Source organism: Myzus persicae, unplaced genomic scaffold (genome assembly GCF_001856785.1).
Source record: "Myzus persicae strain clone G006 unplaced genomic scaffold, MPER_G0061.0, whole genome shotgun sequence".
Classification (NCBI taxonomy): Eukaryota; Metazoa; Arthropoda; class Insecta; order Hemiptera; family Aphididae; genus Myzus; species Myzus persicae.
In genome coordinates, this window is record NW_019104378.1 from 537,212 (window position 1) to 558,757 (window position 21,546).

Below are 21,546 nucleotides of genomic sequence, written 5' to 3' on the forward strand. Positions count from 1 at the left end.
ATTGCGAACTTCCGTAATGAGTGTGATTAATACGCAACCATATTTAGTCCTATAAAGTATTTGATTCAAAATGCCAAACCGTTCTGGCCTTATACTCTGGTAAAGTTCAATAACGAAAACGATGGGTTATCATCGTTTCGTTTAAATAATAATAATATTATTATTATGTTTATAATATGCTGAATCATCTCATTTCAATATTCCATGTCTGCGTAGACAACTCTGTGATTGTGCTGCGTGCTGCTGTTTAGACGATTCACGATTGAAATATAATAATAATATTTTGTTCTTGACTCAAAATGGTAACAAATGTTCGGTTAATAGTAAAAAAAATTGACTCCATGGACATAAATTCAAAAGTCTGAATATATTATGTTGTTTTGTCTCGCAGTATTAAAAATGACATAACTATAACTTATATTTCGTCTAAACGAATTGTGATGCAGTGCGAAAATGATAATTTATATGATACGTACAATAACTATTTGTATCAAACACTGAGAAACATAATACTAAACAACCAAAGCATGTTACTCGATGTTTTTCTTCTACAAGGAAAGAAAATGTATGAATCATTAACATGTTATTGTTAATAAGTAACCATGACAGCAAAAATCTTACGAAAAATAGATCAGTAACAAAAAGTATTTTATCCACCCCCAAAACTTTTACGTTAAACAATATAACACACAATAATCCATGGACTATTTCGCTACTCTGTGTTTCATGGAGATTACTCTAATTTCAAATATAATCATGATGAATAGTTTAGACACAAAATAATCAATTGTCAATCAATTAGACAGTGTTTTTAAGATTCCGAGAGGAGCGATGAATGAATTGATTTTATAAGTATATTGTCTGCCTGTCATTATCTTTTGGGCAGAGAAAATATCACTACCCTAGTAAATTATACTCTCGCATAACAAAAAAACTAGGTATATTAAATTAACATTTGGTATGTATCAAAACAATTGTAAATTAATTTTTCATGAGTTCCAAGTGAAGGCGGGCATGTTTAGTGGAGCTCAAGGAAATAAATAAAAGTATACCTATACTATTTTATACGAAAAATAAGAAACCATTTTTTACTGTGTAATTAAAATAATTGTATTCCTGGAAAAATATGTGAATAATAAATTATAATAAGAGTTTGAAGTCTGAACTGCAAATAAACCGATTCCGAAGTATTCGTCCTAAACCGCCGCCCGATGGTATAAAATACAACGTTGTTGTTTTTACAAGCCAGCGACTAGGTACGCCCATCATATTATTATTAATATTCTAATTTACCCAGCAGCAGCTGGTTCAAAAGACTAGATGATTATTGATTTAATTAGAATAACTTTGATTCAAACTATTGTTGATCTCTCTTTTTTTGTTGAACTACCTAGCACATTTTAAAGAATAATGTCAAATTAAATATACATTAGTACTTACATTAGTATGATTATGTACAAAACTATTCAGTTCAAACGAATTTGATAATCCTCTGTAATACAACTATCATTGGAAATACAGTGTTTATTGTCAAAACACAAGATGCACCCGATGATGTTCCGTGTCTTTGAATTGCAGCGATATTGTCTCCTTCTGAAAGAATGACATAAAGTATATAATATATATATATTAGTTTACTGTCAAAAGTTAAATTAAAATCATTATAATATACTATGGCACATCAAACTCTTTTCATACAATCCCAAAATATATATTAATGTATATTTCATAAAATATTTATTAATTATGATTAATAATTAATTTCATAAACTTGTCAACAATTCTGAAGAGTATAAAAAATTAGTTTGAAAACTACTTGTCTTCAAAATATGTTTCGAATTGCGATTTCCAGCGGTTTCTATTAAAAGTTTGAGATCAGAAGAAACGCTTACGGATCGCTTGTTGCGAGGTGTTGAAATAAACGAAAAAAACATAACACACGTCTGGCATTTTATGGATACAATCAAACTATCCTCTGAACCGTATGTGGCGGATTTATTTCTCCAGTAAATGTTCTGAAAATCTTTAGCTTAACACTCAGGTCTGCTAGCGATGTGGAATATTTATATTAGATTCAGAGGTGTTGCGGTTCAGAAAAGGATTTCAAAAGGAATATGTTTGCACATCATGATTGTCCTTAAACCTTAAAGTCCTAAACACGATTTACAGTTTTTCGATAAATTTGATTTTAAACTGAAACTCATTCTCATTTTTACATTATGTATATTTATTTATTTTTAATTTACTATTAATTATTCAAAATATTGACAAAACACACTTCAATAATAAATTTAAATAATTAATATCTAATTATATATCGTGGAAACATGAATATTTATAACAAGTAATCATTTATGAATGTTTTATTCAATAAACCAAAAATGTGTATTTGTTTAAACAAAATTATACGGTTGTGTATTATTTTGGCAAATTGGAATGTTGCCAGTCTAGGTCAGAAAAAACGTAAGATAAAAATGACATCAACTTGAAAGGAGACCGATGTAGCTATTTCTCGATTCATTCACCTCGTGGTTTATACAGCGCTTTTTATCTTAACCGATAAAAAGATTCATTCAATTTGTTGTGAAACACCTCAGGAGGAAATAAGTCTGTTGAAAAATAATTGAAATTTGAGCATATCCAATGTTATAAGATAAAGTATCAATGACGTAATTTATATCTAAGTTGTACAAAAAAAAAATACTCAAAAACAACTATCAAAAGTTTAAATTACAGAAAAAAATGAAAATTATTAAGAATTCATACAAAAACACCTCTAGCATTTTAACTTAAGTTAACATTTCTAAGATGAAAATAATATTTCATATTGTACAATATTCTACCTATATTTAAGACCCATCTATATTTTATAAATATTTGTGTGTGTTCATTGACCAAAAATCACGACGATGATCAAAAAGAATAAAATAGTTATTACATAACGAACAAACGAAAACAGAACTAAGAGAATAACAATTCTAACGAAACCGATAAAGCAAGTGTCGTAAAAAAATGCAGATTTAGTGGGACGAGAAATGTGTGGAATGCGAATGATATACAAGAACACAATTTGGGAGCCAGATGAATAAAACCAAGAGGACGACTAAGACAGTGGTAGAGCAACCGCATTAAAGAAGATCTGAAGCTTCTTGTTATCAGGGATGAAAAAATGCTGGAGTTAGATAAAGAGGCATACTGGAAGAGGCAAAAATACTGAATGGCCCAGAATAAGCAACAAAATAAATAAATAGACAATAGTAGGTATATGAATAGAAATTGATATTTTATGTAATTTTTTTTCCAAATTTTTTGAAGATAAGAGAAGTATCAACAGTTTAACAATTTTTGGCGGAAATATTGATTTAGTTAAGTTACCACATAAAGAGACTACTGATAAATCACCAAAAAACAAACATGACAACTTAAAATTAATTGTATTTTTAACTACCTACCTATAAATTTGACTTTGTTAACATTTCTGACATGTCATACTTTGTCTTAATGTAAACCTAGTATGTATAAAATACTAAAAAAAAAAACTACATCATGAAGTAAAAACGACTACCCACCAACACTTACGGTAAGCATATATACTTGTGTGTAATTTAAACGAATACTTCTCAAGTTATAAATCTATTTTCTTAAAATACTATAGCTATAATAGAAGTTTAAGATAAGTTGTATTATAATTTATAAGTAATATAGTTATTATATTATCTAATATATTTTTTGATGCTGTGATTAATAGGAATTCTTAAAAAATATTGTTTTAGATTCATGTTACAGATAGTATAAAATAGTATAAATAATGGATAGCTTTATCTTCTTTGACATAAAAAAAAAAAGAAAATACTAAAAAGAAAAATATATTATATCCTATTGCTATGTTTTAAGGACTTAGTAACTTATATTATGGTAAACGTCACTAATCTGTCATCAATATTAATTAAGGTACTGTAGGTAAATTGCATATAGGTACATTAAAACTATTCAATAAAATAATTGTTTTTATACCAACACATTATTTATAACAAAAATCTAACCAATTGAATGCATAATTTTATCAATAGATTTATTTTTTTAATGCACTATTGCGAGTTGCATAAAAAATGTATTCATTTAAAAGTTGACTAAAATTTAATGGACCAACATAGTCCACTTTATCATATTTAGGGACCATTAGCTCACTATTAATTCATAAAATGTTTAGTAATTGTTCATGGAACTTGGAATAAAAAAAAATATATATATACTATCCATATAACGATATATTAAAATTCAAAACGCAGCATTTGTAAGGAGTTCTGTGTATCCAATATTAAGGTTAAATATTATCAACACATTACGTAGGATAAATTTATTAGTTTCCGTTTCATCATATCAATCGATTCAAATGATTCAATTTTGATATTGAAAATCGGTTTGAACATCTTAATAATAAGTTTACTGCGGTTCGCGGTCGTTGGATATTACGAAAAATTATATCCACTATACACAGATATTTAAAGAAGACACTGTTGAATGTATGAAAATGCTTGTAAGTCGATACTCAAATTTGTTTATGTTAAGATCATAATAATGAATCTTAACCCATTTTCAAAATCTTTATCAAGTAATTGGATTCAAAAGTTCTTTATAATTAAGATACTTAATATAGATAATATTTTAAGAATGGTAAACTGTCAGTTTCAAATCTCCATAAATCATGTTTGATTAGTAATGTAGGTATAGATCAATAAAATTTAAAGTGCATAGATAATAATATAAATAGCATCGAATTGAGATCCATTTTATGCATATTTATATATATATATTTTTTAATGTTTGCCAGTACAAAATAATGAATAACTCTATAATGATAAGTAGGGCAGAGGACTTGTAGCATTTGCATATTTATTTTGCACGGTCACAAAAATAGCAGAGTAAGAAACAAATGCGTTTCAAGATGAAGCAAAGCTAGTTTTGAAATTTAATTTTTATTTATTTCGAGTTTTGTTTTTTTGTTTTAGTGCATATTTCTTCGATTCTATACTTTAAGATGCTAATGTACAACCAAAATAATGTTGAATTTTCAATTATTTTAAATTTTGACCATATTAATATGGTTGTTGACTGTCCCCACACGCATGTTTTTCCTAGAGACACTTCTCGAGGATTGCCGATTAGATTTATCTTAAGGTTATTCATTTTATTTATGTACAAATATTCACTGCGTAAGATGTTATCAATACGAGCCACGGGGACAAAAAAAATTCAAATCAAATATATTCATACAAATAATTTTATTTTTTAATTCATATTTTTTATATTTTAGTGGTATATTTGGTGACATTTTAGAGTTGCAAGTCCTCTACACTAGTAATTACTAATATTATATCAAAATCAACATAAAATCAACTTTAATATTGTTGTAACATTATTATATGATTCATTTAATGTAGAAAAAAAGAAAATAAATATTTTTAACCAGTCTCTGGAAAATAGCCGACTCATTCATTTTGAAACTAAGTGTAAAATAAGACAGTTATATTTCCAAAATTTTTGAAATATCAAATTAATAGAAACCAGTACAAGCATTTACAATTTTAAAATTATCATGCGTGCGGATAATTTAAATATCATATCAACTGATAGATTTATCAAATACGTATTTCACTGACATATTGTTTTAAAATTGAATTTTCAAAAACAATGAACAAATCTATTATAATTTTGAAAATGTGTATGTGTTACTTAATAGTATATAATGTGTAGGTACATTGTATATTTGAAATCAAAATGTTGACAAACGATACAATTTATTTTGTTTTTTTATTTCAATTAAATTAAATCAGTAGATAATTATAATTATTTAGTATTAGTTGAAGGCAACTTTAATAATACTTTAAATATACATTATAATAAATTAACCAAACGTATTAATTTAACTATCCCACTCACCACGTGAATTTCGTGTACTGATTTTATATATGAAATTTGCTAAGTATACAATTGTGAAGTGAATAATAGTACTTATATTGTGTTTAGGAAATGTTTGAATGTCTAGAAACTTTTAATCACATAATTTATATTATCCAATTATTACAAAAAGAAAAATATGTAAGTTCCTGTTGTATTTTATAATGATTACATATGATGTATGAAGACTGAATAAGTAAAAAATTAACTTCTTTTTTGGATTATCGCTTTATATTCCTGAAATAAAATACAATATATGTTCACCTCAAAGATCCACTATTAGATTGTTGTACACAAAAATTATCATAGACACATTTCTTAATAGCATTTTTAATGTTTTGATACTCAATTGATATATGAGTATAAATTATCTACTGTTTTCAATAATAAGAAATATAATATAAACACATATTTTAGTTATGAAAATATTAAGTATATGTCTTTTAAGATATTTTCTTCCAAAACATAGCCTATTTTATATAGAGGATAAAAAAAAATCACACTCTAGATAAAAATGAATATTATTACGATATTATATTATGATTACATTATTTTTTTACAAGTTTTAATAAATAAACATTTTTAATAAGCTATGTTGCCTACAGTGTATACCAATATAAAGTTAAAATTAATGTCAAACAAGAATGTTCATTATTTTCATAATTATATGACATTCATGATTTTTTTTTAATAACTTTTTAACTATATAGATTTTATTAAGACATAATTGATATCATTTAAAAAAAAAAAAAATTTCATTTTTAAAAGCTTAACCTTCATTACTTAAACTCTAAAACAATATTAAAACATATAGGGTCTTTTAAATTTGAAAAAATAACGTATTAAGAAAAAATAACAATTTAATTATTTACAGCCAGCACTGTGATTTAGATTTAAGAGAACAGGAATAAGGATTCAAGTTAAGTTTATATCTAAAGTAATCAGTTATAAACATAATATACCTTGTTAATGAAAGCAGAAAATTATGTGTGTACATATCCTGTCATAGTAATAATATTTATAACTTCCATATGAGCTTCAAATGTAGCTAGCAGAAGAGTTCTTGTATAACACCTACATATATTTCGAACGTCCTACGTCACGCGAACTTTTTTACATTATAGGTTAATGTAATTTTCATAATCTCTGCCACTTTAAAATACCGTTATAAATGTATAACTCAAAAGTAGTATATAGGACCTTGTGCATATTTCACTACTTAATACCCCATTTTTTAATTATTGATTAATATTTCTTTGTTTGAACACAAGAAATGGCAACTAATTTGTTTTAGCAGATATTAACCATACAAAATAATAATTTTTTTATTAATTATGAACCCAAAAATAAATATAAAATATGATCACATATAAATCATAAAATATTATGTATTAACTACCTATTAACTATCTCATCGGAATAAAGTGGTTAATTTAATACAGAATTCCCAAATTTGATATTGTTCTCACATACTGTTATGTCCTTTATAATATAGACCTCATTGATTTGTTTTTCAGTATTTTAAGACTATACAAAAATCACAATTAAATTTAATGACAATTTAGGTACAACATTAAACAATAAAATAATAGACAATAAATTTATCTCAATAGATAGCAAAGTTTCCGCTTCATTAAAGATTATAAAACTTTAATAAACCAATTTAAAAGTAAATAATTATAACAACAAGTATAATTTATAGACACCACATTCTGTAGAAAACAAAATCAGAATAAACTCTATCCATTTCTTCTAGTATATGCCTTTGATTCTCAAAATATAAAAATCATAAACATATAAAAAAAATGTTAGAAATAGTAAGTTTATATCAGCTACAACATTTACAACTTTCCGTTATACGAGTAAGTAGTTTCGAAGAATTCCAAATACATAAAATAGTAGTGGTAATAATAATAATGCGTACAATAATAATGGTAATATAAATTTAATAATACTAAGCACAGAAGTCAGAAAGCTGAACTTGAATTCATAAATAATTATTAATTGTTTTTATTATTTTAATTATTACATAATAAATGGGTAGTACTTGAACATTATCCTTATAGTTTAAAGGTAAAATTTTATTTTATTTATTACATTTTCATCCATAACTATAAAATCACATAAATAATGCAGGATTATGCACATGTATATTATGTGTGTTATAATATGTAATTAATTACAATTATTTGTGATACACTGAGGAACACGCATTATATTATGAAATATAACTCGTGTAATGTGTTAATTTTCTAAGGTAATTTTTACCTAACGGAAAAAAATCTGATTAGTTATACTAAATATTGTAGGAGAGTCGAAGAGAGTAGCCGCAAGAGGAGACAATAATTAATATTTGTTTGGAGATTTAATTATTGGATTTCAATTAATAATAATGTACAGCCTTCGATAATTGTTTGTCATTGTGTGGCTTTCAAACTAAGTACAGTCTCAAGAGAGAATTACGTGAGTACTCAACGATATGGCGATTTAAATAGGTAGTTTAATAATAGTAAGATTGCAATGCCGTAACCGTATAGAATTCGTTAAATGATCCGTCAGTGGTGATAACGACCAACAGGATTAGAATGCATTTAGTGTACTTTATATAAGTAGTAGACAATTATAGACCATTAAATAGACTTTTCGATTTATTTGACGTTTCTAAAGCAATGGAAGTTAATTATACTCCCATACGTATGTACACTAAATTTACAAATTTATCTATTTGTCTATGCTGGTATGCGTTTTTAACGATATTTTAACACAATAAGGTATAAATATATTATAACACGAAATGTCTTAGAGTACATAATTCTGATAATGAGATGCATCGTGCACGTCCTGCCAATAATAATATACTTTTATTTTATACTTTTATGCAGACGTCTGCTAGTTACTAGTTTTATTTATTTTTATTTATACAGTTTTTGATTATATTTGATCAATTATTCAGTTATCGCACTTATCAATTATCACCATTAAGTAGTAAGTATAAGTTTATGTAAGTACCTACATTGCACCGCATCATACGATTAGTAAAACAATAAATAACGAATAATTCCAAACATGCTCATATCTATGTAGAGTCCTGGGGGAATTATATTTATATTAATTTGGTTTAAATTATAATCATTTTAATTTTTTTGTAAAAAAATACGTTTTATAGTAACATTATAGATATTGTGTAAACATGATAGCATAATACCCAAAGTATTTCTAATAACACTAAGTTATTATCTATGTTGAAAGTCTTTTTAAAAAATATTGAGTCGAATAAAAACTGTCTGAACATAAGATAATTTCCAAGTAAAAGTTAAAATCATTTATTTTTCTTTAACTTATCATACACAAACAATGTATTATACATGTATATTTGTAATACGAAGAAACAACTTAACTGTTCAGTTATTGCTCTAGCGCCACAAAATTTTTAGTTAAAACCAAAAACAATATCCCAGTTTAATCTATCCTTGAATATAGATTATAATAATATGAATTTAAGTTAAACGTTATCGTATATTTGAGATAAAACCATTAAAATTCCTTATGAAAATACAATTTAGTCAGTGCTTACAACATAAATAATTCATTTTAAGTATTTTAAAACTAAAATCGAAATTATTTATTCAGATGAAAATACATACCACCTATGTCTAAATTAAAAAGATATGTATTTATGCATATTACTTAAATCGAAAATGAATTACACAGGGTAATTTTCTCGATTTAAACGAAAGTACCTACCTCACTGAAATTACCGACGGTCGTTTGAAAAAATTAATTTAAACTGATCGTGCACAGTTTATGAAAACGAAAATTCTCTAATATTAACAACATAATATTATATTTTATCAATACCGACTACTATGAATATTATTAAAATACGGCACTGTAAATAATCAAAATAATATAATATTTAATATACAATTATAAAATACAGCTATAATATTCATAAGATTCAATATTTAAAATAAAACTATAAGATCCTTGCAATCATACTGTAATACTTTAAAACACATCAAAATTCGATGGCACAAAAACAAAATAAGATACCGAGATCCAGGAAAAAATACATTTTTGAAACTACTCTATATTAACTTCCTGTACACGTTAAATAAAACAAAGTTACTTAGGAAATCCATTTCCATCACATATCTTCCTTCTTCAAAACTCGGTATGGTATATATTTTTTTATACAGAGATAACACAATCCCAAACAGCAATTAAATATACATTAAAAACCAAATATACACTTCAGGCTATTTTGTCTATTTTTATATTTTATGGACGTAAGTCGTAGAAAATATAAACTTTATCACTAAGTACCTATATTCAGATTGCTCTAGATACTAAAAAAAAAAAAAAAAAAAATTAAATATCGAAAGTATATAATACGCAAACCATAAAATAATGAAAAAAACAACAAATATTTTGAATTTATGAACATAATACATAAATACAGTCGGAAGTATTGTCATTAACAGAGTAAATACACTATGCAGATAAATTACTTTAAGAAAACATATATTTTCAACATAACTCTTGATATTATGATTAATGACATAAATAAAAATATCGTTTCCAACGCTGAGAAAACGTGTAGAGGTAACGTCAATATTGTTTTTACATAGATTAACAAAAAGCTACAGAATATAAATTGTGCAGTAAATGAAAATTAAAAATAAAAATTAAACGTCGTATGAATTAATATTGAAAATTGTAGCAATATGTTGGGTACTTATACGTAGTGGTTCCTTTATTATTTCATGAATACGATTTAATATATCTGAGGCGGAAACATGAACATGCATGAAAAAATATAAAAATAAGTATTTTTAATAAAAGTATTACGAATAAGAAAAAATATGATTTCTTACATGAGACTATAAATATATTTAAATATAATATTACCTACCCATAAAATGGAACTTTCTCGCATAAATATATCAAGCTAAAAGAGCAGGTACCTAAATATCGTTCCTTATTATTTAAAACATTCTTATCTAATTTCCCTGACTTAAAATTCAAAACAAATTTAGTCACTGAAGTTTTGATTTAAATATGAGACTAAATAAAATGTAAATCAGAACATTAAATCGAAAGGATTAAACCGCTATAAATCGATTAAGAATTCATTCAGTACACACTAGGATAACTCACGGATTCCTCATGTACGATTGTGGCACACAAATCACAGTCAACCACATAATAACAGAATGTCATCTGAAATAACGGGAAAGATCAAATCTTAAATTTGACTCAAAATCAAAACTGAAGATCAAAACTGATCTAACAGTAAACAAGTAAGACTAACCAAAATTATAGACAAAATATAATCGTAACCGGTAAATTATGTATCATAATGTAAGCTCCACAATAATTGTAAATAGTAACTAAGTTACTAATACCCTTAACTAATGATAGTTGATGCCAAGTTTGTATTTTAAGACCAATAAAAAGAAAAAAAATATAAATCATTGTTTAAAATAAATTGATGGTAATTATTATATTATTGGTTAAAAATGTATCTCGCGATATCTTAATAAAATAAAAAAAATCGTATAAAATTATACTTACTGCAATTGATACAAATGACAATTTAAGTTCGAGGAAATTAATGATACATACAGATTATGTTAAACATTCGATTATATTATATTGTTCGAATTGGAAAGACCATAGTATTATTTCTGACAATAACCAACCGATAAAAGTCATATTATCGAGTGAAAAGATTTTAATTTTGCAGATAAAAAAAATGTACCTCTAATAACCTGAAGTCTTGAATTAGGTATTTATGTCTGAGTTAATAACAAAATTAAAATAATAATGTTATACAAAATCTACTCACCTGTATTTTAAGATATATATTAGGATTAAGGACATTAGCATTTACCTATAATATTATTACTCAAAATGGTATAATATATTCATATTCCAATAAATCATCTTATTTTTTCTGAAATGTTAGCTGTGCCAATGTTTTTCCTCGAAAAAAAAAACTGGCAGTGATGAAGAGGTAGTAATCACTCCACCACGAACTCGAATATGACGGGGGGTGGGAACAATACGTTTTGGGAGAATGTTTTATTCTGAGCTAAAAACAGTCTCATCGACAATGGTCTGTCGGTACGAGAAGTAAGACTAATTTGATAGTCTGTTTTTGTATTTACGATAGGATTGAACTTTCTTTAAATTAAGATTCTGATACATTTCTCATGAATACTATTACTATTCACCGTTGGTAAATATTGAGTAGACGAATCGAATAACGTTTCGAGGCCACCCGGGATTATACAGATTTTATTGAGCTCAATAAGTGCCGATTTCATAAAAAAAAAAGTGGTTGATGGTATATTATTGTAGACGTGGTACGCTCACAATATTGTGCAAAATGTACTCAAAAAGGAAGATCACTTAGATTTAGACCAGAAGTGGTTTTGGAGGTTAAAGACTCTCACCTAAGATTTGGAGAAAGTAATTTCAAATTAATATTCTCTTTAGCTCATATCAATTTTAAATTTTAAAAACACCTCAAATCTACTTCTGATTTTTTTTTTTATTAGACATTTAAATTATAAACTCATAGATTTATGAATATTATATTTGAAATATTCGAAAAAAATATGATGTTATAGGTACTATCTGTACAACCCGATATTGTCGGAAAAAAATCAACATAATATAAAATATGGCACTATACACGTTGGCACTAGATACGCGTATAATATTATGCAAATAATATGTTTATCTTGGTGTTAGTGTGCCTCAAATTGTTGGCAAATCTGAAATCGAAGTCACTGTAACTCGTTTTATGAACTAATTTGACCAAGATGATGATATATTTTTTGAAGTGGGTTTGAAAATAATCTCTTAACTTTTCTAATAATTTTAAAAACGACCAATAAATATTTTTCGTCAAAATTCGTCAATCAGTTTTTGAGTATACTATAAGCTACAAACATATATTTATTTTTTCAACTCTATACAAGGTCGTAACAGGGTGATTTTAAAACTAAGAAATTTATCATAGACATTTTTAAATGCAGAACAGGAGGTTATTTTATATTGAATGTAAAAAGTGTTCAGTATCCATATTTATAAAATATTGGACCGCCAACCCCCCCCCCCCCCCATCCGCAAAAAAAATTCATTTCAGCAACAACCTTGACTCTATATATTATGTAAACCATAATTTTAAAAAAGTACATTTATTTATATATATAGGGAAATTATTATACGAACCACAAGGAAATAAGCTATTGATCTTCAACTGGTTCTGCGTCTCAAACAGTTGAACAAGTAACTTATATTATTTTCTTGATTTAGAAAATGATAAAAATTAAATTATGTCCATATTATTGCAATATTAAGCAAAATTTATTCATGGTAAAAAAATGTGTGTACATTTTCAACTTGTATAATATTGTAAAATGAACAGCAAGAATGAGAAAAATAGTTTTTTTTACTAACATCTCGATAGTTGTGTGATATTGAATCATTAAACCCTGGTTGATACGTTGAGCTAATATCAGCTTTATAAGGTTATATTCACAAAAATATTTTATTATTGTTATTTAAAATGTAATCCATATTATCCACTTTGCCTAGATCTCAAATATTTGTTATATATTCTTAAAGCTTTAAAAGATAGGTTTTATTTGGTACAGTCGTTTAATTATCACAACGTACGATGAACGGTTTTATAATTAATCCTGATGTTTCAATAATAATTTGTGTAAACGTTATGGTAAATTGTTTTTATGAGGCCAATTGTATGGGATTATAGTGCCCGAACATGTGGTTAGCAAAACCAACCAAATTAGTGAAGGTACCCATCAATTTCAATACGTCAAATCACCTATGCTCCTTGATTTGTTTCTAACCACACACTCCATAAAGACCTAAATATCGAGACTGTCAACTATTTGACAAAATCCTGTTACAACAATTTCCATTCTAGATTATCCCTCCACTCAAATCCACTAATATCACGTCAATACTCCATCAAAGTTTCTGAAAAAAAACCCTTCATCATTTCGAAAGACGCCGGTGTTATGATTTTTATTTGTCTTGTTCTTGCAATCATGACCGAAAAAAAGTGCATACATGCACTAACTATTGAAATTTAACTGTTGAACGTCTCCCCTGAACCATTGTTATAATTTATCTATTCCTCATTAATAATACAATATTTATATTTGTTTTTTATATTTATATTTTATATTTTCAGCTGATTTATATTGATGATTTTTTATGCATGGATTGTAAATATTATTTTAAAATTTAAATAAAAATGAAATAATTGTTATGGTTCTTAATAACAATTATTAACAAACAGTTTATCTCAAAAAAAAGTCCTCATAAACTTATGCAATCATTTTTTTGTAGTATTAGAACCACATAAAACAGTAAGTATTTTATAATACAACTACATTATTATTATTATTAACATTGTACATAGTTTGATTAATACCTAAACATGCACAGTAAATAACACACAATTATAATACACATAATCGATGATAAATATTAATAATCAAAATATTACAGCACTCAGTACCTATTAATATAATATAAATATCGACATAAAATTAATTAACCACTGTCGGTAACCAAACTGTAGCGCTGTTAATGGTCTGAAGTTTTAAGTAAAATACCACATACCTACTCTAATAACTCTAATTGACTTTGTCGAAGAAAGCAAAAAAGGCGCTCTATAGGGATTAGGTATAACATGAATATATAGTAATAATAGAAGCAATGCAATTTATAGACAGAGGTATCGTATATATTATATACACACAAATATATATGAAGTTTTTCGAAATCTGATTTTTGGAATCTTTAAATATACTCAAAGACCTTTTTTTTCATATTCTTGAGATTTTTGTGTCACTTAAAGAATGTCCTGTAGCGATACGAACTTATGTTTTTTTAAATGAGAACCCCAATTATTTTCTTTAAATTATTTAGCAGATAATTTTTTTGAGAATTTTGATGTAACGAAATCAAAATTCGAACGAGTGGTTTCCTAGTTATTAGACAATTTGTGCTAAGGATTATAGTCCATAATAGGGACATATGCTTATACAGTTATATACATGGGATAAGAAAAATAACTAAATAAATCAAGGATTTTACTTCCTATTTACCTAAGTGTTTGACTAAATAAATATAAAATGACGTATTATTTTATATTATGTGTATAGACTAAAGATAACAACGCATACTGTATAAGCACTATATCCGTCTTCCCTATTATAAAACTATTTTATCCTTAGCACAAAATGTGTAATAATTAGGAAACCACTAGTTCGAATTTTGATTTCGTTACATCAAAATTCTCGAAAAAATTATCTGCTAAATAATTTAAAGAAAAAAAGTGGGCTTCTCGTTTGAAAAACATAGGTTCGTATAGCCACAGGACACTCATTAAGTGACACAAGAAATCACAATAATATCAAAATATGGTCTTCGGGTATATTCAAAGATTCCAAAAATAAGATTTTGAAAAACTTCATTATTAAGGAAAAAAGGGGGTTGAGTATACTTGTTGGATCACCCTGTATAGATTATCAGCTAGTACTGTAAGCGAGTTAATCATGTTATCGGGTCCTCTACATTCATACGAAAAAATCGATCTATTAATTTTACAGAAAGTTATTATTTAACAGATGCTCTGCGTTATTTTTTTTCGCAGACAAAACCAACGACATCGGTGGCTACCTCGTAGAGGTATCTAGGTAATTTTATTATTTTAATACCATATGGCATGTTGGAGCACGTTTTACACCTCTAAACCTGCTATGTGTGTGCGACGCAATATTCAAGACGTAACGCGGAGGCGTGCGCGCATTAATGAAAGCGTTTCATAATAATAATTATTATTTACTGGAACGCGAGCGGATTCGATCGAGGCGCGGGGCTAATGCGCTGCGATAAATTTAATAATGAATTCAAAAGAGACGGTGACGGCCCAAAAACGGCCTCACGGAATCCACTTTGATGTGAATTTTAGACGGTCGATTTAACTCAGTGTGGGATTCCGAGTGCGGTACTTGTGCCTGAATTCCTTTGTGCGCGATTAACAAACGGTTTAGTAATAATAATAATTATTATTTTAATATTATAATAATATGTGAAATGCACATATCATGCGCACGTCTTCTTATTATTGTTCCGTCTTAATCCGTCGTCGTAACAATGATTAGGATTTCGTTTATCGTACGTTCAGCCCGCGTGGTGAGCCACCGTATGGTAATGAGAAGACTCGAGCTGCAACCACTGTCAAGGGCGGAAACCTTGGAGTTAAAATAATAATAATAATATAAGCAGCGTACCTATTACGAGTAATATAATAATATCCTAACGACCGTAGACGTGCGATAAATAAACTCGACCTATAAAAGAAATATCGCGTCCAATTATTGCGGGCATGTGACATATTTTCGAGCAAAATTGATGATAATAATAATATATTATCCCGAGTTATTGATTTTGCCACAACGCGTGCGATACCTAGGTTTAATAATGAGTAATAACGCTAATAAACATCACGAATTTCCCGGTGACGTGGTCGTGGCCACGTAAATCTCCTCCGAAACAACTACGACTATCGAACGTTCGTCTGCCATTATACCGGCGACAGGGACTGATGGATCAATCAGAAAATACCTAATAGCTAATCGATTACGATATTGACTGTCGTGATCATTAAACAGCGTCTGATCTGCATATTTACTTATAATATATACTGATTATACTGATGATTTTAGTGCAAATTATAGTAAAACTATAATATCACAACGGAACAGAGTCGTTTTTAACTGTTTTTTTTTTTTGGTCATGAACTATGAGTTGGACTCTTGTAATACAAGAACACAATAATTATTATTGAATATATAATATGATTCACTGTATTACAGTGGACTTCGCACGCTCAGATATATTCGAATTGGGGTGATTGACTATTCTCAAACACATTAAATATAGCATCAAATATATTATACTTTTGTTGCTGTATCATATATTTTATAGCTTAATAGTGGGGGGAGGAGACACCCTCAATACTCTCCCCGTCGACATGATTTTGCAGTGGACAAACATGTAGGTGATGGTCCAGAACGACTTACATTTGGCAAAACAAATATCTAAACCGACTAATCCCTCCGTAAAAAAATAAAAATAAATTACATTAAATACATTTGAACCAATATTATGATACCTGAACAACATGTTTTGAAACAGTCATTACTCTAGCCTACGTTATAATTGTTATTCTTATACAGTGTACATATAATATATAGAATATAAGTATGTGATTATAAATGTATAGGTATTTGATCATAAACCACATACATTTTCAAAACCATTATAATTATGAATTTAAAAATAATACTAAATTGTATTTAATATTAGGCGAAGCGCCTTAAGTGAACAAACTATTTCATATTAAGTTTGTTTGCTTTAGAACAATTTGCACTCTATACTTTACGCAGTCATAATAAATTACTTGTGTTATCAACTGGTAAATTATAATTAAATATTTACAACTATAATATAACTATACAAGCAAAAACAATTTGTTTGAAATAGCTAGGCAGGTAGTAGGTACCACTATATGTATTCAACCATATAATATATAGATTATTTAAACTTCGCATACAACTATATTATTATACAAGTATAACCAGTAGGTATAAAATATTATAATGAGATATTTTAAACATTTTAAAGAAAATACTATTAAAAAAATTAAAACTTATTTCCCCATTTACTTTTGGTTTTAACAATTTGCTATAGTTTTAAAACTATCAAAGTTTAAAATTTTAATTACTATTTTAATTAAACAAAAATAGTTTACTTATTATTGATACTTTCCCTTTATTTATAATATGTACTAAGAAATATTAAAGAGATATAAACTTTGTTCTCATTAAATAATATTAAAATGTATTTTATAGTTGACCTATTATGATAATTCCTCTTATTGTTTGATTTTTAAATCTTGAGTTTCATACTGCATAATTCTGACAATTATTATTTTCAAATAACAATAATTTTTGATTTCTATATTCTGGTTAATAATCCTGTATATTTTATAGTTTTATACAAACTATTAAAAAATAAAATTGAAATAGGTAACTGACGATTATTTAAGTTTTTAATTAAATAATTAAATAGTGTATTTGCATATTAATTCTTTGTTTTTGATAAAATACATTGTTTAATTTGTTATTAATTTCTATACCTTGCATCATTTAAGTGATATTATAGTAAGTATAGGTTGGTAGTAGTACTTCAAAATACAAAGAACACGTATACTATGTTCATAGAAAAGTTTAACACCTAAGTTAAAAAATGTACGTACTGAGGATGACCGATTTAATTTGATATAAAGTTTTCAGTAAACAAATTATAATTTGTCCAAAAACTTGTGCTTAATGTGTGTCTGAATAGAACTTGAAAATAACGCTGTGCCGATGTAATTAATTAAGAAGTGTTAAACCAAACTTTATATTTAAAAACAAACGATACTCTAACGGCTTCCGTTTTGGAGAGTGTAACTTGAAGTAACGCGACACTTTACCCTGCAGATTTTCATTCAATAGCACATAAATTAACCCCATAAAATGTTGTCCCAAAAACACTTCAGATTTATATAATGCATGTAGGTACTTTTTTTTATTTTAATGTCCTTGAATGGAGGTACGACTAATAATAAATGTGATTATAATCAAGTTTTTTTTTAATTATTCAATACCAATAAAACTATTAATAATAAACCTACGTACTCATTGTTGTTACATAATAAACAATAATATAATGTAACTAACTACTTGTTTATTTATTTTTCATATGAAGATATAATAAACTATTTTTTTAAATATCAAAAAAATCAATTAAGATTTATGGTTAACTAAATGGGTAAACAAAATAGGAAAAAGAGCAATTTGTACTTTATAGCTTATAGCATGTGGCGCAACCTAGACTTTTTTGTGTATAGCCCCCTGTCCAATTAAAAAATATATTTGAATTATTTATTGTTTTTTTTTTTTTGTTAACCTTACACACATTTCAAATATCATAATAAAAATGATGATAGAACATTTTATTAATTATGATTTATATCCTATAAAAGTTGGTAAAAAAAAAAATCGAAATTGTTTTATTAACAATGCATTATGCTACGAAGGATGGGGTCAGGACCAATATTCCAATCCCTTTGGTTTGCCACTGATAGGAATTATTATACAATGGGAATATTCATAGAGTATACTATAAATAAATTACCTTTTATTCAGCTTTTATCTGAAAAATCTTTAATTAATGTTTAGTATTTGAAATTCAGAATAGAACGAAGAAGCTATTGCTTTTCATATACATAAATATTTGTTAAAAAAAAAGTATTTTTTTGTATATTTATCTTAAAACGTTTTCAGAGTAACAACTAATAAATATATAACTTCAACCCTTTCTACTATCAAAATAAAATGAAATTGGATTTCTTAGTAAGGGGATAGTAGGTACCTTAGATATTAGAGTAACTTTGATAATGTAACAAAATTTTCATTAATAATTCAAACAATAACAAGTATCATTGATAAGTAAATTAAAAAACGTGGGTTAATGCTTTGCTGTTCATGATTCATTCTAATTAGCATGCTAATAAGTTACACTGTTTTTTTTTTTTTTTTTTTTTTTTAATGTCAATGGGGGAATTAAAATGTACTTACATAATTTCCTAGTCTCATGAATAAGTGTACACAAAAGTTATTATTAGAAGATTTGGTCCTCAAAGATGAATCCTCGTCCTACTACCTACATGTGTTCCTGAATCAATAGTACCTCCTGCTTCTAAAATGTTAGTGGTCATAGTTGTCGATACATAAGATTAGTAAAAAAATTAAAATAAATTCTTAAAGCTGGATGGTTAATATTTGTTTGAACATTTTAAATTAATAAATTCAAATGTTTTAAAAAAATTATCGGATCATAGTATATGCATAATTTGGCACGTTGGGAATATAAAATGTAACTTTTTGAAATTATTAACTTGCCGTTTTCTATTCCATTGAAACTAATAAACCTTTATGCAATATGCACATAAATATTTATATATTCTTCGAATTATTTTCTTTACTCGCCGCACTTAATTATACTTGCCGAATAACTTAGATTCAATTTATTACACACTAGGTAAGCATTTTTTTAATTGTATAAAACCAAGTTACACGTAAGTAAATAACAACTGGAGTTAAACTCATTCCACATTTAAATTTCAATCACCGTTGTATAATTGTCTTTTAAAACCGGTGGGTAGTTTTAAAATTATATTAATTTATTAAAAATATGATATGAAAGTGGGAAAAATGTACAGACTGAAAACTATAATGTAGTGTAAATGTTTACGATAAAATTATTAGTTTAATATTTATTATATTTATCATTGTAATTGGGCGATACACAATATACAAGCTGATTAATAAAAACAAAAATTTTAAACAATGATTGAATACATGTGTATTTATAATTTAATTGAAATACATGCCAAAATATCTGACATTTTACATTTTTTATAACTTTAATCTTAAAACCGAGTTTGGTTTAATAATATTAATAAATTAATAGACATAGGTGTGTATAATAATGTCTATGTACAGTGTACACTAGTTTAGCTTATAATTAATCAACCATTTTAATTAATGTATAACTAAAATAACCATACAAGTAATTTTTTAATACATTTTCTTAACACACATTTCAATAAAAAAAAAAAATTCCACATTAATAATTTATAAAAAATAAAACGTTATAATTTAAATGTATCTGAATATAATATGTTTAAAAGTAATAATTTCACATGCATTAAAACATTTATTTTCAAAATAATTTATGGTATTACGTTTTAACCGTGTTGTTTTGTTTGTATGTGTTTTAAACTTGAAGATCCATATCGACATCTAAAATATTATCTTCTAGGGCATTTTTAAAAGATAGAAAAATAGAATTTTATCGTACTTAGATATTCTGAATAAATTCTTATGTATGAACTTACTGCCACATAATTAAATGGATAAAATTATCAAAAATATCATATAATTTGTTTAAATTCCAAAGTATAAGTACTACGAAAATCAGTAATAATTGTAATGATTATTATGCTTGAAGTTCTATGCATAATATATGCTTATTATACCAATAAACAATCGACTTATGACTGCACGCATGCATACTTGGAATATAAACAAAAATATTATTTTAAAATGTATAAACTTTAGATAATTTCTCTTTTTTAAAATATTTAATCAAGAATTGTATTTACCAAATACAATTCATAATGAAACCTTAAGTTTTTATTTTACCTATCTACAAAATAAAAATAAGGATCCGACACAAAATGTGTTGTAATTTACAGTAAATTCTACATTATATAATAACGTCTACCAAACCAATTTTATCAAATTTCGTGGTAATGAGAAGCAGCATGTTACCTCTAAATAGTAAATATTACAAGCATAAACATGAAAGTCAAAACTTTGAACCTATACGTTATAATTACATTTTATAATGAAACTTATAATT

At 26.4% G+C, this 21,546-nt stretch overlaps 1 protein-coding gene across 1 annotated transcript in view; it reads right to left on the minus strand.

Moving 5' to 3' along the window:
* Nucleotides 1–1,449: 1,449 nt before the first annotated feature.
* The window catches only part of LOC111041751 (hemicentin-1-like), a 181,349-nt gene continuing 161,252 nt past the window's right edge, over nt 1,450–21,546 (minus strand). Inside the window, exon 7 of the mRNA XM_022326151.1 lies at nt 1,450–1,593. Coding sequence (XP_022181843.1) covers nt 1,472–1,593 — 122 coding nt within the window. The 3' untranslated portion in view covers nt 1,450–1,471. The remainder of the gene's footprint in view (nt 1,594–21,546) is intronic.